Source organism: Lactuca virosa, chromosome 4, assembly GCF_052849685.1.
Source record: "Lactuca virosa cultivar CGN04683 chromosome 4, Lactuca_virosa_CGN04683_v6, whole genome shotgun sequence".
Classification (NCBI taxonomy): domain Eukaryota; kingdom Viridiplantae; phylum Streptophyta; class Magnoliopsida; order Asterales; family Asteraceae; genus Lactuca; species Lactuca virosa.
In genome coordinates, this window is record NC_136429.1 from 118,019,993 (window position 1) to 118,046,830 (window position 26,838).

General features: G+C 32.7%; 1 protein-coding gene and 1 long non-coding RNA gene across 2 annotated transcripts; one reads left to right on the top strand and one right to left on the bottom strand.

The window, feature by feature from the left end:
• Window positions 1–1,178: 1,178 nt before the first annotated feature.
• LOC145107264 (adenosine/AMP deaminase family protein) lies at window positions 1,179–5,883 on the top strand. The gene is made up of 11 exons (XM_079044111.1): window positions 1,179–1,420; window positions 1,957–2,027; window positions 2,135–2,226; window positions 2,319–2,378; window positions 2,585–2,782; window positions 2,990–3,066; window positions 3,325–3,394; window positions 3,984–4,097; window positions 4,186–4,252; window positions 5,216–5,320; window positions 5,571–5,883. The coding sequence occupies exons 1-11, from the start codon at window positions 1,344–1,346 to the stop codon at window positions 5,696–5,698; spliced, it is 1,059 nt and encodes a 352-aa protein (XP_078900237.1). The 5' UTR covers window positions 1,179–1,343; the 3' UTR covers window positions 5,699–5,883.
• A 13,497-nt stretch (window positions 5,884–19,380) lies between these two features.
• On the bottom strand, window positions 19,381–21,721 carry LOC145168454 (uncharacterized). The gene is made up of 3 exons (XR_013741885.1): window positions 21,340–21,721; window positions 20,047–20,106; window positions 19,381–19,446 (listed from the first exon to the last, which is right to left on the bottom strand). It is a non-coding gene; the product is annotated as an uncharacterized LOC145168454 (long non-coding RNA).
• Window positions 21,722–26,838: the final 5,117 nt, after the last annotated feature.

Genomic DNA, 26,838 nt, shown 5'->3' on the forward strand with positions numbered 1-26,838 from the left:
TGGTGATTTTATATCACTAATATTATTTAAATGTAATGAAATTAATTTGTTGATCAATATCACTTTGATAATTATTGAACAAATTAGGATGGTGCGGAGTGCATATTTGTTTAATTTTGTATTTGTTGAAAGTATACTGCTATTTATGGGCGAAGCCCCTGAACTAACGGGGTCCGGGGGCAGCGCCCCTGGGAGCGGGGTCAAAGGGACAGAGCCCCTGGTTGGGGTCGAGCTACCAGGTCAGCACATAAATTTTTTATATGTGTTGTGTTGCTATATAAAAAATGCCTCAGAAATCCGGTTTTTTGGACTAAACTCAGTTTTGTGATCCTGGTTCTAGACTCGTTTTTAAGTTGGTTTATGACAGATTATGTGACAGTTTTTGGACAGGAAGTTGCATTATCTATAACTACCATATGACAGTTTTAAGACAGGAAGTTGGTTTTTCCTGTTATATGATCAATTTCGAAATCATTTGGGCATAAATTTTCATAACATCTTCTACATTCTCTCTTCTTGCAAACAATGAGTTTTATCCGATTAGAGGTTTTCGAGTGTACCCTTGAAATGCTTTAATATGAAAGTGTTTCACAACTCTCATTGATCAAAGCAATTCTATATCCCAATTTTCTAACATTTCATTTTGTAAGACACCTCTAAAGTCACCTAGGCTCGAGAGCAACATAAAAATAGCTAGTCGGGAGTTGTTAAGTTATAAGTTGTAAAAGGAAAAAAAAAAAAAATCATGATTTAGGGCGTGTTCGACACGTAGCGTTTGAGAGCTTCTAGCTTCTAGCATTTGACAAAACGCTCCATTTTGAACAGAAAGCATCGTTCGACACTACAAACTTCTAGCGTTTAGTTTAAACAAAACGCTCCAAATACAAATACTACTTCATGTAGCGTTTAACAAAACGCTACAAGCTACAAGCCACCCGCTACCCCCTACAAGTTACCCACTACCAGCTAGTTTTGCCGAACACACACTTAAGCGACTTATTTAACATAACTAAAACTTTGGTGTTTAACCGAGATATTTATGAGATTTTAATGGTAGATTAAATTAAAACTTCTTTGTAAAACCCAAAATTTGGATAATATTTTCCTTATAATATTATTTGAAAGTTATACAAATTTAAAAAGAATTCTACGAAGGTTCAAATAAAATCATCCAACTTTGAAATATCCTATTGGAAACGGAAAAACATAGGTGGGTGGTTAACTCGTAGAATTCTGAACAGAAAATGTACGGATTGGATTTCGTGCCCTAACTTCTAAATTGGGGGTTTCTTCCTCGCTGTTCAGAATTTCAATACAAGAAACTGAAAACAAATTTGAAAGTGATGGATTGGTTGGTTTCTATGCCAAAGGTGGAATTACATGCTCACCTTAATGGCTCCATTAGAAATTCAACTCTACTGTATACTCTCTCTCTCTCTCTCTCTCTCTCTCTCTCTCTCGTTTTCCATAGCTGAAGAAGTGAGATTTACTTGATGGAATCCAGATGATGAATTGTTCTAGAAAGAATTTATTGCACCCACACACACACAAACGCTAAAAGGGTTTAATTGCCTCAGAAAATAGGAAAAGAGTTATATTACATCTCTGGTATGTGGTTTTAAGCTCGAAAATGTGAACCTTTTAAATTAGTTTCGATGCAGTACAGGGTTAATTTTGTAGTACGTTTCTTTCTTTAAATTCGTTTGTTGATTATGAGTGCTGAGTTTTGATAAGGAGTTCATATTTTTTCAGCAAGAAAGTGTTCAGTTAATATTTACAAATCTATTCATCACTACAATTACAATCTCGTGGATGACGATTCTGGTTTACAGATTTTGTGTAATTGAATTCTAGTCTGTACATTTGATCATTTGTGTTCTGAATCTTCTGAGGAATATAACTTTGCTTCATGTAATTATCGGAGGATTTGATGCTTAATTTCCAAATTGTAAACAGAGAACTTGCAAGAGAATTGGGCGAGAAGGGTACCATTGTCTTTTCTGATTTCGAGCATGTTATCAAGAAAAGTAAGGCTTCTTTTGCATAATTCACATTTTTCAATATCTTCTATTTGATATCATCAATCTCATTATCTTTCTTGCAACACAAAAATGGATCCATTTCCCAAATTTAGATGATCGATCACTACGTGAAGTGTTCAAGTTATTTGATCTGATCCATATTGTTACCACTGACCACAAAACAATTACAAGAATTACTAAAGAAGTATGGTGATTTCTCATTTCTGACTTGATATATTTTCATCTTTTGATCATGCACAATGGTTTTATCTCTTTTTTTTTTGTTTTGTTCTATAGGTAGTTGAAGATTTTGCAGCCGAAAATGTGGTTTATTTGGAGTTAAGAACAACTCCAAAGGTGCTTAAATGTTATAATTTTTATAGCATCTTTATTTCCATTTCTTTCTCTTACAGCATTTTACTTTGAAAAATCTACCTTGCATCCAAAATACAGAACAACTTTCACACTATTATAACTTGGTAGATTATAATTTGAATCAAGGGGCCTTGTTTATTTGGAAATAAGGCTAAAAGTTTTGATCTTGATCTAATTAAAGTATACAGAAGAATGATTCGATAGGTATGAGCAAAAGGTCATACATGGAAGCTGTTGTGGAAGGTTTAAGATCCATAAGGAATCTTGATATTAATTTTTCTTCTGATGATTTTGATAAATATTCATCTACAAATGAAAAGAAGATATTTGTTAGACTCCTTCTTAGCATTGATCGACGTGAATCTACTGAATCTGCAATGGAAACGGTAAGTTTTAAAGTATTCATTTTATTCAAATGCAAGAAAAAGCAACATACTTTCATGGATTTTGTATAATGCCTTTATTAAGAAAAGAAAGTGAAAGTACAAGGTTGTAATAGGAAAAAATGAAAGTTGGAGGGTTTAATACACAAATAAATGAAAGTATGTTGCTATTTCTTGGTTTTGAAACTGTAGTTTTTTTTTTTTTTCTAGGTTAATCTTGCTTTGGAAATGAGAGACGTTGGTGTTGTTGGCATCGATCTTTCTGGCAATCCAACCGTTGGTGAATGGTACAAACTCAAACTTCTACACGAACTGCTATTTTCGATAATAAAGATGAGAAGGGCAATTTCGTCTTTTGCCAACACAAGAAATAAAAAACAAGTCTTTTTCGGTTTGTCCCACCTTTTTGGTAATTTTTGTCCTATTGACTTCAGTCTCTGTCTCAGTCAAACATAGTACAACCTGTACTGTTTTGTTCTGTCCTGCATAACAAATGGAGGTATAAAATTATTTATATCTTTTAAAATAATTTTTAAAATTTTCAGGGCGACGTTTTTTCCGGCTTTGAAATTTGCTAGAGAACAAGGTCTTTCGGTTACTCTTCATTGTGGCGAGGTCCTCTTTTTCTCAAATTTCTATTTCATCTTTATAAAATAAATTAGCAACATACTTTCATTTATTTATTCATTTATTAAAATTATAGCATCTTACTTCCCGTTCTATTTTAGGGTTAATCTCATAAAAGACCTTATATTTTGTGTTTTTTCCAGATTGAACATCACCTTTATTTCTTTTCATGAAAAAGACCTTATATTTTTTCATTTTTTTCGACAAAACCCTCAACTTTGTCTTTTTTTTTTCCTCTCAACCTTCTAAATGTTTCCAAATAAATACTCAACGTTTTTAGTTTTTCCTAAAAAAACACAAAATATAAGGTCTTTTATAAGATTAACCCTTCTTTCTATAACAAACTTCTACTTTCAATTTCTTTCTTATCAACACATATATTACTTTTAAAAAAATCTTTCCAAATCCAATTATCTCATTATACTTTCAATTTTTTTTCCTTATTAGAATGTTGCAATAAGAAGAAATAAAAGTAGAATGCTATAATAATTAATAAACAAACAAATAAAAGTATATTGCTATTTCTAGCACTTAACTCTTATAATTATAAATTTATTTCATGGAATAGTGGTTTTAGGTACCTAATTCGGTTGAAATTCAATCAATGCTTGACTTTCTTCCTGGTAGAATCGGACATGCATGTTGCTTTCAAGATCAAGAATGGAGGAAACTAAAATCATCTAAAATCCCTGTAATTTTATATTCTTATTATATTAGAAATACGTTTGTTTGACATTTTAGTAACAAAAAAATATATATTTTGTTTTATGTTTAAATAGGTTGAAATATGTTTGACATCAAATATCCGAACAGAGACAATTTCTTCCATTGATGTTCATCATTTTGGTTCGTTCTTTCTTTCTCATGCATTAATTTAAGAAAGAGTAAAATACACGAATGGTCCCTATGGTTTGGAGTAATTTACACGTTTGGTCCCTAACTTATTTTTTTTACTCGGAAAGTCCCTACAGTTTGTTTTTGTTGCACGTATGGCCCGTGTGTTACCTAAAAATATTATTTTTCCCTTGATTTTTTAATTTATTTAAATAAGGTGGAGTAGGTAAGGTAAGGTAAGGTGAGGTGGAAGTGGGGTTGGGGGTGTGTTTACTTAAATAAATTAAAAAATCAAGGGCAAAATAGTCTTTTTAGGTAACACAGGGACCAAGCGCGTAACAAAAACAAACTGTAGGGACCTTCCGAGTTAAAAAAATAAGTTAGGGACCAAACGTGTAAATTACCCCAAACCATAGAACCATTCGTGTAATTTACTCTTTAAGAAAATCTAATAAGAGGTGGAATTTGGAAATAAGGACTACATCTTTTTAGCCACTAAATTATTATTTTTAAACATATAAAAAAGTTCATTACGTAAATCTATAAAATGACGAAAGTAAAAGTTAAAAGTCCTTTTTGTATTATCTTATTTTGTTCAACCATAAATTGCAATTTATCATCGCCATTTAACATTTCCATTTTGGGAAGTCTCATTTATATCTGATAGCAGAAAGTGGGCCACACAAAAAGATGGGACCCACTAAATGAAAAATAAACTGTGCATCACATGACATGTGTGGGTCGTGTTTTCGAGTGTTTATTTAACTATTAATAATAAATTAATGATTTAGTGTTTGTGTTATATTTTTTGCTCAATAAAATAGAGTTTGTATTTGTAATTATAATTAATTACTATTACTATGCATATATAAATATATATACTTCTTCTTTTTACTAGTTACTTTTGCCCCCACCGAAAAAACAAAAAATTCCGGATCTACCCTTGTCCCTAACATTATGAATGCTTGTTTATAGCGGAGCTTTACAAGGCCAATCATCCCATAGTCCTTTGCACGGACGACTCAGGGGTATTTTCGACAAATCTTTCTACCGAATACGCCCTTGTGTCTTCTACTTTCGGTTAGTATTATGTTATTGTAATACAAATATTTCTAAGGGTAATTATGTCTTTTTCCGTAGACTAAAGGTCAAGACTCTTGTTCCAAGAAGGGCAATTATGTCTTGACCCACTTTTTGGGTAGGACCATAGGACATATTGACATAACTGTGAGTCCAAACATAATACAATCTGTCATGTCCTGTTTACAAAAGACGTAAATGCCCTTCTGAGCGATGTGTGTTTTTTTATCATTATTTTTGCCAATTGAAGGTCTTGGAAGGATGGAATTGTTTGAACTAGCAAGAAAAGCTGTTGATTACATATATGCTGGCAAAGGGGTAAAAATGGAATTAATCAAAGTGTTTGAATCCGTGGGTAGGACGCTAGAGTACAACTAATGATGCCCTGAGTACAAGACAACTATGCATTCGTTTTGGAACACTATTGTTTGAAGGCTTGATAATTATTGTTTGTATTTTAATTTTAGTTTATTTGTATTTTGACGTTGAACTTCTCATTATTTGGAACTCATTGAATTCAATATCAATCCTTTTTCATCTGCATAAATGTTGGATATTTTATATATTTTATTTTGTAATTTTTTCTCATATTTGTTCGTATTTGCTGTTATATGTTGATAAATTTATGTTTGTAAAGCTCTCATAAGCAATTTACCAAACTAGCTGAAAAAGTAGTTTACTTATTAAAAAAAAAAAAAAAACTTATGAACTTTTTTAGCGGTTTCACTAAACAATAAATTACTATAGGCTAACTTCTTTTTTTTTCTACCAAATATAGACAAAAAAAAAAAAGTTGTACCCCTCTTATAAGCAATTATTATAAAATAATTATCAATATTGTAAAGTAAAAGTTTGGTAAATTGCTTATGATTGACCCCATTAGAAATTTTGCAAAAAAAAGGTATTTGCAATATAAGATTATAAGTAGGCAGTTATTCTGCAATAAATATTCAAACAAATAGTTGGTAGGAGACAGCCCATTTTGGTCATTTCAGAGATTATCTCTTTATATTTTACCTAAAAATAGTTAAAGTTAACAACAAATAGTTTGAATTTTTTTACAGGTATTTAAAAAAAATTAATAATATAAGATAAATCCTTTTATTCTGATTATTTATATTATATACTTTTGATAGATTTACAAACCAAGCCAAAACATTTGGAAGATTTATATTATATACTGTAAGTTGTAATCATGCCCACTCAACAGTTAGAAGGTGTAACTAGTATGTTCAATTCAAGAGTTCAATTATTTCGTTAAGATGTTATTAGGTAGAAAATACAATTCAGTTTAATGGTTTTATTAATATAGACATAAGACAATGTAACCTTATTTTATACACATATGTTCATTTATCTAAAATTAATGTATTTATATTCCTTTTCTACCGATATAACAAAATATAACACCATACTGATCTATAACAATAACAATATATAACTTGAAACTTGTAATAAGAAATTACTTTTTACCCATCATGATAGTGTACACATATTATTTTTGACAAATAATAACAGCTTACTAACAGTTTTTACTAACAATAACAATATAGTTGGCTTTTTATTTTATCAATAATAGCATGATAAAAAAATTACAAATAAAATAGATTACTCACAATAATCATCAAATGTAAATACACTGATGCTATGACTAGAAAAAAATACAAGCATATGCATATTACAAGTAAAAAAAATACATAGCACATTGTTGTTATGGATAATATGTTGTTATTAGAAAAAACAAACATATTTCATTAATTGAAAAAGTAAATTACATCGACTCTTTCTAACAACTTTACCTACGGAGTATTAGGTTTTCATTTAAAAACTAGAAGAAAAAAATATTTAAATAATATTTTTGTCAAGTTAACCTAAATTTATAGCAAGTACTTAAAGTCATAATGCTTATGAAGTTATTAATAATTTGATATTATGGACCACACCTTTTTTCACAAATAGGAATATATGGCAGAAGCTATTATTATAGCATTGGTTTTTTTTGGTCATTATAGTGAAGATTGATGGATATTCATTGGGGGTTGGTATGTATAATTCCGGGTAAAGTTGACATTTCATTTCATTTACAATTTATTGGTGATTTTAGTTTTATCGGATTATTTTAGTATAATGAAAATTACCAATTATCAATAGAGTTTAGTTCTTGATTTTATTACAAGTTTAGTATAAAAACGAATTTGATCTCGGTTCGACCAAATGACAGAGGTTAAGGGGCTGCTCTTCAACCCAAAAAATTATTTTGTTAAGGAAATTTTATGGAAAATATTATTTTCAAAATATATTCTCCATAAGTATCTTTGAATCCATCATCCTTTATTTAAGGAACAAAATATGTTTATCTTTGGTAATAAGAAGAATCAAAATCTTATAAAACCATAATTCGCAGTCTCTTATTAGTGTCGTGATTTTAGATTGTTCCTTGAACGATTATCCCCATAATACGGATTTCTTATAACCCATGCATATGGTCGAAATATCATATTCGGAAAGTGATCACACGATTCTTCTAGCAGATCCATCCAGACGATTCATTGATTTCACAAACCTTTTCTTCTCTCAACCTTAACAAGTTTTTTGTTTGGTTGTAAATTAGTACGAAACTGAATTAAGCTAGAATTCATACGATCCTTTGACCGATTGATTTCAAGTTAAAATGCCATTATATAACACTTGATATTCAATCCCAACAACTTTTCTCGAGTCCAACTTAAGTAGGGAAGTGGAGAGAACAAGAAAGAACTGAGAAAAATTTGTGTTCCCGAGTTTGAAAGAAATGAAAGAGAAATAAACATTTTATATGTTCCTGAGTTGAAAGGTAAAAAATAAAAATAAATTTAAGTATTATTTTCAAAATCCAATTCTTTTCTTTCCGAGTCATTCCAAATTGGAAGGAAGTTAAGAGGAACGATTGTCCGTCCTCTTACTTTCATTTTTTCTAATTCCTTCCGTTAAAAATAACTCAAGAACATCAAATTTTTTTATTTCTTCTCAGTTCTATCATCTTTCTCAAATTTCACTCTTTAAATGGGACTTAGAAGCTAAGCATTATTTTATCTTGTTCCCAAGATTATTTATATTTCGGAAAGAATTGGCCAGAAGAGAAGGGATGATATTCCCTCCTAATCTTCCTCCCAAATTGAAAAGATTTGGAAGGAAGTATGCTTAATCATGTCATTAAAACGTAATCATTCCTTTACTTTCTAACTCGAGAACGCCAACATACAATTTCCTTCTTTTCCTCTTTTTTTTCTACCTTTTTTTCTACCTGGTTTTTTTAAAAGTTAAAATACAGAAGAGCACAACATATTTTTATTGGTTTATATTTTTAGACACTAAATTATTATCTTTTAAATAGATAAAAAAAAATTCATTAGGTAAATCTATTAAATGACCAAAGGAAAAGTCATTTTCGTATTTTGTTATTTTGTACAACCATAAATGGCAATTGATCATAACCATTTAACATTTCCATTTTAGGAGTCACATTTATATATGATAGCAGAAAGTGGGACATCTTTTTCATGTGAGGAGAAACAAAGATGGGACCCACTAAATGAAAAATAAAGATTCAATTGTGTATCACATGACATGTGTGGGAAGTTTTCTTGAGTGTTTATTTAACTATTAACTAGAAATTGTCTTGTCCCCACTTCGCCCGGACACAAGCGCCACCAAAATTATGTAACTAGGAAAATGTAGGAGCCAAGCATGCAAATATACAAAACTCATGTGGCTAAATTGTGAAAACAAAAAAGTTGAGAGACGAACATGACAAATGTACAAGCTATTTTGTATTTTTTTAAACATATGGACCGTTTCTGAAAAAAAAAAAAAGGAGCTTTGTGTAAATTATAAGGACAATTTGTAATTTGTTTTTTACACAGGGACCAAATCTGCCTACATATAAAAATATTAAACATAGGGACTGTTTTTGTAAACAAACACCAACCAGGGACCTTTTCTATAAATTACAAAATTATAGGGACTTAATGTACCAATATTAAAAAGTTTTGTGGCAAAAATCTATAATGTAAAAAGTTTACTATTGATAAGTCATTTGTATTTAATATATTTAGTGTTTGTTTTATTTTTGTTCAATAAAATAGGGTTTGCAATTATTATAATTAATTACTATGCATATATATAGCTATATATATTTGTTCTTTTTGCTGGTGTTACTTTTGCCCCCACCCAAATAAATAAATAAAAATTCCGCATCTACCCTTGTCCTTAACATTCTCAATGCTTGTTTACATTGGAGCTTTACAAGGCAAACCATCCCATAGTCCTTTGCACGGACGACTGAAGGGTATTCTCGACAAATCTTTCTAATGAATACACCCTTGTGTCTTCTACTTTCGGTATGTATTATGTGTTGGTGATTTTACATCACTAATATTATTTAAGTGTAAATAAGATTAATTTGTTGATCAATGTCACATTGATAAATATTGAACAAGTTAGGATGGTGTGGAGTGCACATTTGTTTAAATTTGTCTTGGTTGAAAGTACACTGCTATTTACGGGCGAAGCCCTTGAACGAACGGGATCCGGGGGCACGCCCCTGTGAGCAGGGTCCAAGGGGCAGAGCCCCTGGCTCGGGTCGATATTCTAGACGGTTTTTGTGATCCATATTCTAGACCCGACTTTAAGTTGGTTTATGGCCGTTTTTGGACAGGTTTAGGACTGTCATGTGGCAGTTTTAAGATAGGAAGCTTTTTTTGTTATATGATCATTTTTCGAAAATCAGTTTTGGTATTCTTTTTCTTAACATCTTTAACATTCTTTCTTCTCTTTTTCTCATTTTCTGAGTCTTATCCGATTAAAGATTGGGAGTGTCACCCAAATACTTTAATCTGAAAGTGTTATATACGATTTTCAGAATTTCCAAGTGTTTTTACCCCTCTTTTCTAACATTATGTTATTATAATACAAATATTTCTAAAGACAATTATGTCTCTTTGTACAGACTAGAGGTCAAAACTCTTGTTCCAAGAAGGGCAATTATGTCTTTGACTCAAGAGTAAGTTGTTGTCCCACTTTTTGGGTAGAACCATATGACAAAGAATTGCATATTAACACTGTATAACATGTTATATCCTGTTTACAAAAAATAAAAAATAAAAAATGTCCTTGTCATCTAAAGAGATGTGACTTATGTGTGTTTTGGTCATTATTTTGTCCATTGAAGGTATTGGAAGGATGGAATTGTTTGACCTAGCAAAATAAGCTGTTGATTACATATATGCTGGGAAGGGGGAAAAATGGAATTAATCAAAGTGTAGGACGCTAGAGTACAACTAATGCTGCCTTGGGTACAAGACAACTATGCATTCTTTTTGGAACACTATTTTTGAAGTCTTGATAATTATGTTATTTTTTATTTTATTTTTTTATTTTTTGTATTTTGACATTGAACATCTCATTATTCAGTGGTAAAACTACAATGATCTGAATGGGTAGGAACTCATTGAATTCAATTTCAATCCTTTTCATCTCTGCATAAATGTTGGAGGTTTTTTTTTTCTTTTTCTTTTTTTGTAATTTTTTTGTTTCATATTTGTTCGTATTTCCTGTTATATATTGATAAATTTATTTTATGTAGTACTCTATAACTTATGTTGGAATAACACTAAAGCTCTATTTTAGTGGTTCCACCAAACAATAAAATACAGTAGTCTAACATTTTTTTTCGTCAAAAAATAACGTAAAAAGACAAAAATAAAAGTTGTACTCTTAAAAGAAATTATTATAAAATAATAGGGATAATGACTTGATAGGGTAAGATACTTTTTGAAATGTACACATTTAGTCTTTATTCTTTTTTTTTTTTTGTAAAATAAACCCTTATACTTTATTAATATGTACACATTAGGTCCTTTTTCACCGGATTCTACAGATTTTGCTGACATGGAAGGGTTTATTTTACAAAAAAAAAGAATAAGGACTAAATGTGTACATTTCAAAAAGTATCTTACCCTATCAAGTCATTTTCCCTTTCTTTTATTTTGTTGAAATGAAATACCCAGATGGCATCCACATATCCACAACGAGATTTTTCCAACTTTTATTCATCATGAAAAAGAGGGAGAACCCCGATCTCCGGCGACTCCTTTGTGTGTTCCTACACATCACTGGTAGCAAGGAGGAATGATGGCAAAAACAACAAGGTCGAAGGGGGAGGCAGGAGGAAGTAGAGACGGTAGTTGGCGGCGAGGAGCTGCTCTGGTAGCCCCCTCGTCGATTCTTTCTTCTTTTTCTGGCAACATATCTCAAAGATGGAGGCAAAGAGAGACAGATCGGAGAAACACAACAGGCAAAGAGAGACGAGAAAGAGAAGGGTTGCCGCCCTTTTCTTGTTGCTGGAGGATCACCCACCTCCGGTGACTAAGCTAATTAATTGTTATTTAGTGTCACTTGTGCTTCCACATCAGCAAAACCTGTAGAGTCCGGTGAAAAGGACCTAATGTGTACATATTAATAAAGTATAAGGGTTTATTTTACAAAAAAAAAAAGAATAAGGACTAAATGTGTACAATTCAAAAAGTATCTTACCCTATCAAGTCATTTTCCCTAAAAGAAAATCCGTATATGACCGGTATACCGGGTATAGCCGGTCACAAGGATTGCATTGTTACAAAAAATAAAGTATAAGAGTTTATTTTACAAAAAAAAAAAGAATAAGGACTAAATGTGTACATTTCAAAAAGTATCTTACCCTATCAAGTCATTATCCCAAAATAATAATCAATTTTGTAAAGTAAAAATTTGCTAAATTGTTTATGAGTGACCCCATTAGAACTTTGCAAAAAAAGGTATTTGCCATTTGCAATACAGGTAGTTATTGTGCAATAAATATTCAAACAAATAGTTGATAGGAGACAACCCATTTTGGTCATTTTATAGATTATCTTTTTATATTTTACCTAAAAGAGTTAAAGTTAAACAAGTAGTTTGAATATATTTTAAAGGTATTCAAAAAAAATTAAACTAATATAGAGAAATTCTTTTAATCTGATTATTTATATTAGTTTTTCTATATATATTTACAAACCAAGCCAAAACATTTTGAAGATTTTTTTAATTCTCTGTTTCATTTTCTGGAAATTAAACGTGTATTAGAATTCATAATTTTTTTTAACTGTTTCAGTTCTTTTCATAACATTATGCAAATCATGTTGAGAGGACTATTTCAATTTTTATAACTTCATATCGTAGATTCCATTTGTTGGATCATTTCAATTTATGCATTCCATATGACGATCTCAAATAAAGATGACGATGTCATGGTAAATAAATGAATTAAACCTCATTAAAGCAATTATAGGTAGTAGGTGAATCTGTAATTTGTAGTCATGCCCACTCAATAGTTAGAAGCACAATTATTCAGTAAAAACATAAACGTGAAAATGAACACAATAGTCAAACTTGGGGGTTGTTTAATAAAATATTATTTTTTTCGAATATCAAATATATTATTAAGCTAGCAAGAAGCTAGACAAAACCAACAAAAATTACATGCAAGAGATAGGAGAGTTAGATCTTGTAACTAGACAACCCAATTCAAGTTGAGACTACGGCATCTATAATTAGCCTAAAGAAAAGACAGAGGTCAAACAGAGAACTCTTTTTAAGAATTTCTCTACCACAAATACAGTCATTAAGAAATCGCCAAATATGCCACCATAAGGTAAGAAGTGAGGCTTCCAATAACTCTTTATGAACCTTAGACATCATAATAGAACAAAACCATATAAACCAATCCAACATAGAGGTCAAACTAGGCATCGCAATATTCCACCATCTATCCAAAATAAGCAATAAATCACTAGCCATGGGAAACCCCAAAAAAAATCTATTAGTTTGCATAAGTTTTTGGGTCATCGAAACCTGCATATCTAACTCCAAAACATAAAGTCTATAAAACTAGTCTTAAAAGACATGTCAGCAATCCATATATCCTCCAAAAAGCTTGTATCCGAACCATCACCAATTTTCTTTTTACAAAAAGAAAAAATGTTAATACCTTTAGAATGTAAATTATCTAGCATCTTAGTGTTAAATGATTTAAACATCCTAATGTTATAGAAAAAAATATGGCTTATCAAAGAGGCTTTTGATTTATTCGAAGGACATTCATACGAACAATAGCAATATAGTTTGAATTTTGATCAATAATAGCACGCTAAAAACATTACAAATAAAATAGATTACTCACAATGATCATCAAATGTAAATGCATTGATGCTATGGCTAGAAAAAACATACAAGTATATTCATACAAAGTAAAAAAATGGATAATATGTTGTTGTTATTAGGAAAAGACATCTCATTAATTGAGAAAGTAAATTACCTTAACTGTTTCTAACAACTTACCTGTGGAGTATTAGTTTTTCATTTAAAAACCGAAAGAAAAAATATTTAAATAATATATTTGAAACTTAAGTTTATTACCAGCACTAAAAGCCATAATGTTTTAGTGCTTATAAAATTATTAATAATTTAATATTATTGACCACCCCTTTTATCACAAATAGGAATATATTGTACAAGCTATTATTATAGCATTGGATTTTTGGTGATTATAGTTCTTAAGAGTGATGGATATTCGTTGGGGGTTGGTTCGTCGGATTCCATAGGATTCTAGCAAAATTGAAATTTCATTTCATTCTGATTTTAGTATTAGTATATCATTTTTTTAGTATAATGTAATTTATAGGATTACAAATGGAGTTAAATTCTTGATTTTATTACAAGTTAGGAGGTGCGGAGTACATCTTTGTATAAAACGAGTTTGATTTCGGTTCGACCAAATAGTAGGCCAGATCAAGGGACTACGCCCCGAACCAAAAATTTATTTTGCTAAGGAAATGTTATGGAAACTATTGCTTTCGGAATATATTCTCTATAATTATCTTTGAGTCCGTCATCCTTTATTTAAGAGATAAAATCAACATTTAATATTGAATTGTGTTTATCTTTGGTAATCAAAAGAATTCGAATTCTATAAAACCATAGTTTGTGGTCTCTTATCGGTGCCTTGATTTGAGATTATTCCTTGAATGATTATCCTCATAATTTGTATTTCGTATTAACCCATATATAAGGTTGAAATATCATATTCGGAAAGTGATCACACGATCATTCAAACAGATCCAAACGATTCATCGACTTCAAAAAGCTTCTTCACCCAACCTTAACAAATCCTTTGTTTGGTTGCAAATTAGTACGAAAATGAATTACGCTAGAATTCACACGATCCTTTGACCAATGGATTTCAAGTTAAAATTCCATAATATAATCCTTGATATTCAATCATAACAACTTTTCCTGAGTTTAACTTAATGAGAGAAAAGAATGAAATGAAGAGAACCAAAAAAGAAAAGAGAATATTTTGTGTTCCCGAGTTTGAAATAAAATAAAGGAAATAAACATTTTGTGTGTTCCTAAGTTCAAACTAAGAGAAAAAGAAAAGAGAAAATTATTCGTCCCTTTCCTTTTTTTTCATTAAAAATAATTCAGGAACATAAATTTTTCATTCTTTTTTCTCAGATACATTAGCTTTCTGTAATTTCTCTCTTTAGGACTAAAAAGACTAAGCATTATTTTATTTTGTTCCCAAGATTGTTAATATATTGAAAGGAATTGGAGAAAACGCAATGGAAGAGAAGGGATGATCGCTCCTCTTAATCTTCCTCCCAAATCGGAGAAATTTGGAAGGAAGTATTGTTGAAATTCATATTTGATATTTAAACCATTCGATAATTGGTTTTGTCATCCAGAAAGGATTAGCGGCGCAGCTTGTTGTCCGTTTGCCTTCAACTCGATATGTATATCGATTGAACTATTATTTTAAAGTTTCTTGATGAATGAACACGCTAAAGTTTCATTCAAAAAAAAAAAATTAGTATTATGGATTAATAACAAATTAAGTAGTAATGTCAAACAAACGAGTTGTCAGTGGCTAGATAATATTTATGATTAAATATCCAAAACATTTTCACATAAGCAAAAAACCAACGATTAACCTCAATGATTAAACTTTGAGAAGTTCCAAATAATAAATTCAATTATTATTAATATTATTACCGAATTTCGTCCAAAAATCAAAATGATCATTCACGATTAGATCTGATTGTAAGAAAGAAGTAGAAACAGATTATCCTGTTGTTAGATGAATTTAAATACGAAACAATAAGTTTAAAACCAACATGTTGATAGTTTGATCTTGTTTGTAAAAACCTGCACGGATCTGTGTCCTATCCTTCAAGTTTTTACTTCGCATTTAGGGTTATAAATAATATAGTAAAACCTCAAAATTTAATGCAAACTTTTCACTTTTCCAACCGTTATGAAAAACAATAAATACAAAATGAATACTCAGAAAGAAGAAAGTTGCGATTACTTGAGAGATGAAAGAATTTCGTGTATTGTAAATAGGATGTAGGAGATCCTATTTATTGTGAAACGAAAATCCTAGAGGCCCAAAAAAATTGGACCTATTAACTACGTTTTGTCTCTCACAGGCTGACACGTGGCGATTTGATTTTTGAATAAGATATTGTTATTTTTTCTTATCCGAATTCAAACCTGAAGTCTAACCGATCCTTCAATAGGATCCTATAAGGTTTTGTCTCCTCATCCATGAAGTCAATGCTAGTCAACTTTCTGACCGAGCTACAGAGAAAGACGATCAGTTTGAGAAAGGGAATCACCGGACGGAAACGCACGAATACAAGATCCAAAAAAAAAAAAAAATGTGTGGCCTCTGTATTGTACACCTACGATTTATTTTGTGGGCTGGAGTGGAGTTTCTTTTGTGGGCTAGAGGTTTACACACGCACACAACATAAGCAAGGGAAGTTTTTCTTGCTCATTATTTTTATTATTTTATTTATTTATTTATTTTATCAATTGTGTTGACTTTTAATTTAATTTTGAGAATGCTCTTTATGATGAATACATTTGTTGTTATTGTTTTGGTTTAAAGTGTTATGGAGTAAATTTTTATCGGGGTTTATTTGACTTGGCATTAATAATGATTTAAATGCTTTTAAATTAATTAACATAAATTATGTGGTAATTATTTGATGTTTAAACATATACTTAATTTCAAATTATTTTATGAAATTTGATTAATTAATTGAAGGTTTATTATCCGCTCAATAATAATTTGAATTTTATTTTGTAATTAATTGCAATTATTGACATCGAGAGAAGCTTTTAGTTGGGAAATCATTTGAACATGTAAGTGTGATTTCGTGATTCCATTTAAAATCAACATAGACATGTGTTGATACACTTTTAATAAAATCGCTAAACTTAATGATTTTTAATTTCATGAACTGCATAGAGATATGAATGAGTGATTTTAAATCAAATGATGACACCGAGAGGTAATTGATGACTTTAAATGGTGCTAAGAAATTTATTACCACTACATTTGTGTTAGCTAACGAATTGCATTAGATGAATCATTGAACTCGTAAATGTCAACTAAACACTATTTTTCCATCTTGTTTGTTAAATCACAAATTGCGTGTTTGTTCCTATAGTCACTCTAAGCGGTGATTAGGTTGTATATTTTGAAGGATTCATAGAAACTTTCTCTAAGAAGAGCTTGAAATCCGTTAAATTCATTCAACGTCGTAGTTAGCTTCTTGTCTCTTGCTTGTTTAGTGTCATCGAACATGTTCTGAAGAGTTATTCAAATTTCTTTTGCTAAGTTGCGGTTGATAATGAGATCATGGATATCACGTGGAACACCACAAGATATTTTGTGAAAAGTTATCTCATTGTTATCCATTTTGTAGATATTGTTGGTTATGGGTATGAACATAGCACCGTCTCCGTCAAGTCGTGTTGCCATTTCATCTGTGATTGGAGTACATGTGGTCCTTCTTCAATGGATTTACAAACATCTTTTCCCAATCTTTTTAGGTATCTTTTCATCATTTGATGCCAATGGTGATACTCATCTTTAATAAGTATGGGAGCTCTAGTGGAACTATACATACGGTTAGATACATTTAAAAAATAATGTTGTGTCATAGTTATGTTAATATTTTATAAATAAGAGTGAGCTAAGTGGTACATAAAGCTTCCTTTTAAACGTTTTCTAAAATGTACAAAAACAAGTTTTTTTTGTAGGACAACAATCAGAAAAACTCAAGAGCAACCACTATGAGTCTAATACCAATCGTTGAGAACCTAAAATGAATATGGAATGATTTGTAGAAGTATGTAAGTTCTTTAAATGATCTTTTATAGCTCAACAATAATTTCAATGGAGAATGATATATCAAACATAATATAATAGAACAACGATTATAAGATAAATGTAAAACATATATATAACTTTTTTGAATCTTAACTAAGCTTGCATGCAAGACTTTAGGTTGATAAGTGATAAAGAACAAAAATTTAAGGATGAAAGATGCAACTTGTATTTCAAACTGAGGCTTACAAGAGAGAACAAATCTCAACACTCAGATGTTTTTTCACTTCTAGAAACACGTTTAAAGTACTACCCTAACCCTTATATATAGGAGCTACTGAGTGTTAAACTAGATAAGACCGTGCCTAAGTATGGTGGACAAACAGACCATACTTGCATGCCTTTGACATCAAATTTGAGAATGATATTATCTAATATAATACACATTAAAATACAGTTTTGCTGTAGAGAACACCAAAACTAGATGTCATTCTTCACAGTTGCGGGTCTTCCATCCAATATTACATCAAATCTTAAACTTAAACACATAAAAAAGCTTTCAAAACATCAAAAAATAGAGTTGTGTGGGGTCAATTCCTTGTACAAACACTTAGCACCAAAAACCAAATTGGAAACCCACAATAAAGGAATAACCATATCTAGTAATGTTAATTTTGACATTGCAATATCAAGAAACTATATTATGATCAACATACCATGTCAAGTGCTATCTACTTGGGTAATTTGTCTTCTACTTCATTCCATAAAGTTAGCATATGTAAAACCTTAAATTAGCATATACATAACCATTTGTTATATAATTTCATTCAAGTTAGCAGCCGCAAAACTTTCAATTTCCAAATTAGCAGTTACATACATAAACACCATTATCCTTGTTGTAAGAAAAATCTACTGTTTCCTTCAAATTTTAATGTTGAAAACCATTAACACACCATAAACAAAAGTAGGAACAAAAGCATATGAATTATGAGCTAAAACAAAAAGTTGGTCCTAAATGAAAAAACAAATTCAAATATATTTGTTTTTAAATATATGGTTTTTTTAAAAGAAAAAGTTATGTTTTTTATAATAAATTTGTCAATTATCAATGATCATCGATACACAAGAAGAAATCCAATTAATATCGGCTACATATGCATTACCGGCGACAAAGCAAACATATCGTAGATATTACTTCTCAACCACTATCTGTGTGATGTACCGAGGCTGCACCCCATCCATCAATCTCACCATTCAATCCAACGGTCAATGGCTATTCATCGTACAAAATAAACACTGAAAGTGTCAACGCTAATACCCTAAAAATGACCAAGAATTCTTCCCTCCATTTACCACTACATGTCGCTACTATTGACCGGTGTTGTCGTTAAAGCCCTGCTATTACATCGGCCAGTTCATCCCTGATTTCTCACTTACGTGGCTATCTCTCTAACATTTCTTTCTCTGGCAATTTCAAATGAGTCTGATCGATTGCAAAGTGTAATCCTGTTCATCGGCCGATTATCACCACCACGCAACAGGAATAACATCAGAGTGTTTATACCGACGATTTTGGGGGGGGGGCAACGATTTTGGGCGTTTTCGACGACTGGTCGACCATAAAACTGATGATTTGTAATTCCCGTCCTTCATTCTCTTTCTTTTTCTCCTCTGACCTAAGAAACCAAGTTACTCGAACTTTTTTGTAACACAACCGAAAATCATAACAAATTTAAACTTTTCAAAAACACACTGTAGTTATAAAATGTTTACAAACCAATGTTTCCAAAATATTTATCTAATATCAGAGTATCCCAAAATCATAAAAAAAACCCATAACAAGAAGATGTGTACGGTCACGCGTTCGCCTTTCCACGATCATCTGAAGTACCTGAAACAATAAACTAAAACCGTAAGCCAAATCTTAGTGAGTTTCCCCAAAGTACCAACACACAAGCATATAACATATACAATAAACAATGTCGGGTCCAATTGACAATCAGGTTGGAATACCCCAGGCCCGGTCAATCATAGGGTCCAGTCATCCTCGGGATGGAATACCCTAGATTGGAATGCCAATATATATATATATATATATATATATATATATATATATATATATATATATATATATATATATATATATATCGGGTCCAGTCAACCATCATGTTGGAATACCTCAGGCCCAGTCAACCATAGGGTCCACTCATCCTCGGGATGAAATACCCTAGGTTGGAATGCCAATGTCGGGTCCAGTCATCCATCGGGATGGAATACCCTTGGCCTGTTGGCTCACACACAAAGCAGGAAAGCCTCAACCACCAACCAAATATGTGCACATATAACAGATAACATATAAGCAGTCGATAGATAATCAGACAGATCTAATCGATCAGTACAGTACAATAACATACTATCACATAACAATATGTCTAATCCAATGGGCCGGCCTTGGTGCCTTCGACCCGTAAGTACAGTGAAGAAGACTCACCTCACAGTTTGAAAAGTAGCCGATGAGGTCTCAACTCTGAATCTCAGCTCTAACCGTCACCTATCCAATCAAAGGACAAATTCTAAATCGTCATCCAAAATACCCTTGAGTAAATCGTCATCCAAAATACCATGTGTGTGTGTGTGTCTTAATCTATTATCTTTGGAACATACATAATGACATAGCACGAGAGCTAGAAATGCAAACACAAGGTTTACCCGAAAGAACTAATCTAACACTATTCGTTGAGATAGAATCATTTGAAAAGGTGTTAGGTGTTCAACGATGAAATATCAAAGGGATTGGGCGTAAGCCTTCAAATATATTCTTAATTTTAAACTATCAAATAAAGATTGATAAATGCATGTTAGTTTAGTAATTTTGATACTTGTTGATTATTTGGTATATTGTTTGGTAATCGGAAGTTTGGTTTATGTTTTTACTTTGGTATTTTAGTTTGGTATCTTTGGTAATTGGAAGTTTGATATGTAGTTTGGTATATTGATTACTTGATAGTTTGGTATGTTGTTAGTTTTGATGATTAATTAGAAGTTTGATATATAGTTTGATTTATGTTAGTTTGGTATTTTGGTAGCTTTTGTAATTGAAAGTTTGATAATTAGGAAGTTTATTAACTTGTTTGGTTTATATTTATTGGTAGAGAAATTAAATATGATTATATTTTTTTCTATCCATCCTCCTACCATGTTTAGACGATGACAAGTGTAACTAAAATATATTAATTTTTATTAAATATAACAAATGTCACAATCTTAAGTGTGTAGAAACATAATAGAAATAAAATGTAGGATGATATTTGATTTCTCTTATTGGTATTTGAGAAATTAAATATCCTTCTACATTTTTTCTTATATATATTCATACTCATCTTAAATGCTGACATGTGTCCTACATTTCTTCCTGTATATTTTTATTAAATATGACACATCTCATCGTTTAAGATGGGTAAGAGCCTAAAAGGATATATAGGAGGAAAATATATATATGAGGATATTTAATTTCTCTATTTGATATTTTGGTATGTTAACGATTAGGATGTTTTTATTAATGTCCATATTTACTTTTTAGGTGGATGGTCTCATTGATGCTATTATAAAAAAACTGAGGAAGAAACATTTTAAATGGTTTCAATCGATGTTGAAAAAAGGTGGTGGCGAGGATACGGGGGTTGATGATGAGGAAAACGATGAGCTCGAAGATGGTGAGGATGATTAATTAGTTTATGTTTAGCATGTTGTACATTTGTTAATAACTAAAAAACAAGGGCATTACCGGTGACATACAACTCCGACGAGGTACAGTTCCGGCGACGGATGTTGTGCCGATGATTGTTAATATCGGTGACACCATTACTGGCGACTATGACTATCAGCGGCCACATGTATTACCGGACATCAATACCGGCAACAATATGATTTTAGCGACGACCTGTCCTCAAAGTAAAAGCTACCCAACACCTCCGAGAACTCTTGCATGATCTTCTTGAATTTCTTCCCAATCTCCCCTTCATTATACGTCCTCCCAAACGTCGCCATACATGTCACGTCGTTTGTAAGTGAGCTAAACAAATCGCTCAAGTCTGCAGGCGTGTTAGACAAGAAACAATGGGTTATCTTATCTACACACTCGGCGATTACCTTTTCCCTGAATCCATGAAAACTTTGGACCTTTTTGTTACTTAGAAGCTGGAGAGTAAGAATGCTCTTTGCTTGCCTCCAGTATTCACCATAAGGAGCGACTGTTATTTCCTTGAGATTGTAGGAGATAGTTCTGAACATCCTTGTGTTTGGCCTACTGGCAAATGCTATATCATGTGTTTTCATGATCTCGCGAGCTGCATCGGATGAAGAGACCACCAGGCTTGGGACTGAGCCGATGTACAGGAGCATCAGAGAATCACCATAACGTCTGGCCAGAGAGAAGAAAGCGTGGTGGACGCTTGCACCCAGCTGGTGGAGGTTGCCGATAACCGGCAACTTTGGTGGTGACGGTGGTAGTTTCTTGGTGGTGGTGGGTGATGATGTGGAATTGTACCATCTAAACAGCATGAACGCAGCACCTAGAAACAGCGGCAAGGTGTAGATCGACACCTGCTCCAAGAAACTCCACATCTTGTCTAAATACCACCGGAGAGTGAATTCAGGGGTACGTCGAAGTTTGTATTACAGGAGACCATATATTGCATCGTCTATTTATAATCAAAAGTCTTTAGACAATTCGCCGGGATTAAAGGACCAGTATAATGAAATATATATTTAGTTAAAACAAATGACAATGATGGCTTTTGACTTTTAAATAACACATATACTAATGAGAGTGAATGATATATAAACAGTAAATTACAAGAATCTGTCCAGGTAGTATGCTTCAAATTGTATGTTTAATAATTCATTTTTATTTTTTATTCGAACTGTTCTTGTTAGATGGGCAATATATAGTTATTCCATGCATTGCATTTAGCAGTGTTCAAAACCGGATATCCGAAACTTTAGATATTAGGATAGATATTAGGATTTCTGACCTGATATCCAAAATATCTTTCTTTTAAAACCAAAAAATTCATCCAATTCATTTATATAAGTCTCAATAACACAAAATACAAATTAAGTTCCGGCTATATAGTGATGGGAACCCTTCCGAGTAGTTTTTCTTCCCTACTTTAAATCAATTGTAATTACTCTCCATTCCTATTCATAATCGCGATGGAAGGTTTAAACGTGGCAATCAAAACGGCTGTTGAGAAAGGCATATTCAAAGGTATACAAATCCCGGGTGGCGGTCCTTTGATATCACACCTTTTCTACGCGGATGACGCGCTGTTTGTGAGGGAATGGTCGAAAACAAATCTTAAAAATCTTGCGAGAATTCTTAAGTGTTTTCAAGTGTCTTCAGGTTAGAAGGTAAACTTTCAAAAATAAGAGTGTTTGGGATTGGAGCACCAACCGGTGAAACATCTTAATGGGCAAAACATCCTGGTCTCTACCGTTCACCTATCTAGGCGTTCCGGTGGGCGCAAATATGAATTTGGTGAAAAATTGGAAGCCTATTATCGAAAAATTTCACAAGTTATCAAGTTGGAAATCCAAAACTCTGTCATTTGGTGGACGTCTCACGCTACTCACGCTAATCAAATCGGTCTTGGGCAATTTACCAACTTACTACCTATCTATATTTCGTACTCCAGTTGGAGTCATCGAATCTCTAGAGAAGATCAGGAGGAGGTTCTTATGGGGTGGAAACGAAGAAAAAAGTAGAATAAACTAAGTTTTTTTGGGAGAAGGTGATCGCTCCTAAAGAACTTGGTGGCCTTGGAGTGGGTTCGATTTGGGCATTGAATATGGGTCTAATCGTCAGGTGGTGGTGGAGATTAAAAAGGGAGTCGGATTTATTATGGGCCAAAGGTATTACTGGCTTACATAACCTATATAATGTAAGAAAATAAACTAGTTTTCTTTTGTGGTGCAAGGAACACGGAAACACAAGAAGAATGTAGTGGAAGAAAACTTGCTCTTAAAGTTAAAACAAAGAAAGAACTAGTAAATTGCATTAAAACAAATGACGCCTACTTTTATACTAATTAATTAGATACCTTATGAACCTCTAAAACCATAAAAAAAAGACTTCGACTCTTATTCTAAAACTAGGAAACAAAACTAATAAAAAAGAAACTTTCCTATTGCTTTTCAAATAACCGATTAACCCAACAATCATCCCCTTAATCGGTTTGGTCATACGAACCACTCGTTCAAAACAATGTCGGTTCCTCTTCGATTAGACCCGCTTCTTCCTTTTCCCATTTAGGACACTCGTTTTTATAGTGACCAAGCTCACCACATTTGTAACATCTAACGTGACTTTTATCCCGGACACGTTCATTACTATCTCGACTTCTCCCAGACCCCCGACCTCTTCCCCGGCCACGTCCAAAGTCATCCCGATTTGAACGTCCATTGCCACAATGCTTACAAACATGTGATTTTTCCTCACTAGCCAACAACAACCCACCTTGAGTGTCCTCCACTTTCTCGGTTCCTCTTATACGCTCCTCGTATGCCTTCAATCTACCAACCGCTTCATCAAATAACATTGAATCCAACTCGAAACATTGCTCTATTGAAGCCACGATTTGAAGAAACGACTTAGGCATCGAATCTAGTAACCTTTTTACCAAATCACCTTCTTCAAGCTCATATCCAAGACTCCTTGCTTTTAACGCTAAACCGGATAATTTCGTCACAAAATCATCAACCGTTTCATCCTCCTTCATGCGTAAACTTTCAAGCTCCCTTTTTAAGGTTGCAAGTCGAGCCGTTCTCACCCGATCCACTCCCAAATACCGTGTTTTTAGCCCATCCCACACTTGCTTTGGGTCGGTGTAACTCGCCATTTGCAACACCATGTCTTCGGGTATCGCTTGAAACAAAAAAGCAAGAGCTTGTTTTGACTTCTTTTGATCTGGTGCTTTATCTAACGTCTTCGGTTCGACCGTCTCCCATATGCTATGTGCATCCATAATCGACTTGACTTTAACCGCCCACACCGGATAATTCGTTGGAGTCAAAACCGGAACTTGATATGTCAATGAACCTCCTTCTTTAACCAACGACATCCTTTTCTCCTTAACCCCGACTTCTTTAATCAAGCTTGTTCCGAGAGCACTCTTCCACCGGACAACAAGACAAGGTCATGACCACCTTTACCGTCTTCCGTCACCCGCAAAACGAACCGAATCAAAGCCACCCGCTTTGACGTCTTTCCGTTCGTTTACTCCGTGCCTCCGGTTAGTCTCTCACAAGTCCGATTAAAAGAAATCGGGGTTGTTTCTAATCAACCTCGAATCACACCCCCTTCAACGAAACCGCGCTCTGATACCAAGTGTAAGAAAATAAACTAGTTTTCTTTTGTGGTGCAAGGAACACGGAAACAGAAGAAGAATGTAGTGGAAGAAAACTTGCTCTTAAAGTTAAAACAAAGAAAGAACTAGTAAATTGCATTAAAACAAATGACGCCTACTTTTATACTAATTAATTAGATACCTTATGAACCTCTAAAACCATAAAAAAAAGACTTCGACTCTTATTCTAAAACTAGGAAACAAAACTAATGAAAAAGAAACTTTCCTATTGCTTTTCAAATAACCGATTAACCCAACATATAATAAGCCCGTGGAATACTAGTCGAAAAGAAGGATAACAGGGGTGTGGAATAATATTGCGGGAACTAAAAAAGACTTGGAAGCTATGGGTATCACTTTTAATGGCATCTTTAAGCAGACTGTCAAAACAGGGAATAAAACTCAATTTTGGTGGGATAAGTGGGTTGGTGATAGTAGTCTCAAATCTAAATACCCTAACCTATATAATCTTGAGAAGGAAAAATCGTGTCTTGTGGTGGATAGAAGGGGCACTGATGGGCAAAATTGGAAATTGAAAACTTGTCCTATCGCTGCCGATTTGTCCAATAACTTAGTTCATTTGACAAATGAGGTGGCTACTACACATATACAACCTAGACATGACCACCTGTCTTGTGTGTTGGCAACTGATGATTATAAGGTGGCTTTGTTGAGGAAAAAGAATTTATCACAAACCAACTCCAAATTTCAACCAGATGGACATCCGATGGTGCAAACTAATCCCAATTAAGGTGTCGGCCTTCGTATGGAGAGCATCTCTTAGTAGTACTCCTTTTGCGGTCGCTCTTGGACACAGAGGTGTGCCTCTAGATACCGTTCTATGCAATTCTTGTATCAATGAGGTGGAATGCCCGTACCACTTACTGGTTAAATGCCCTTACGTGAGGTCTGTCAGGAAATCTATATTCGATGTGTGGGATCAACGCAATGGAAGTTCACAATGTTTGAGATATACTTCATTTGGCCGTTACCTAGGGAAGGTGCCCTAAGAAAAGAGACATGCTAATACCCATTTGTTACTATCTATTGTGGAGTGTCTGGAAGGCTAGGAACAATCGCCTCTTTCAAGCATATTTTGTGTCCCCTGATAAATTGGTTGAGAACATACACTCAATGTCGTATCTTTGGGTGAAGGTGAGGGGTAAAGATGGCGCCTGCAATTGGGAAGATTGGACCTCCTGCCCTCTCAATTTCTAAACTCAATTTTTTTGTTATATGTAATTGTTACTGATTGTATGCGGTTCGGCCCCTTCTTTGCAGCTTGCTTTTTCGGGTGCTTTTTTAATCCATTTGCCTTTTCCATAAAAGAAAAAAATAATAATCCATTTTAAAGAGCTTTACAACTTTTATGTTCAAACTCAACATCGATGTGGGATAAGTATTTTTACTTCCCACTTAAGCAAATTCATCTCATATCCATTCTTAATTTTTTTTTTTTTAAAAACAAACATACACACACCATAATTTTGACAATTAACATAAGCAATAGGTAAATTAATATCTTGATTTGGTCCTAAAATCTAATAGAATTATATATAACAAAGAAAGCATATAAAAAGATTAGTGTATAAAATCACTTTGTAATATATATATATATATATATATATATATATATATATATATATATATAGAAAGAGAGAGAGAGAGAGAGAGAGAGAGAGAGAGAGAGAGAGAAAGATAGAGAGAGAAAGAGATAGACAGGTTCTTTTGAAAACCAAAAGATTTATGAGAACTTCCGAATTCATAATCAGCTCATCACTTTTCAACACCAAAAATATCAATATTCTCTAAAAGGTGTGTCACGAGTACCGGAACAACACGCATTTGGAGATTACTTCATGGATTTAGTCACAAGT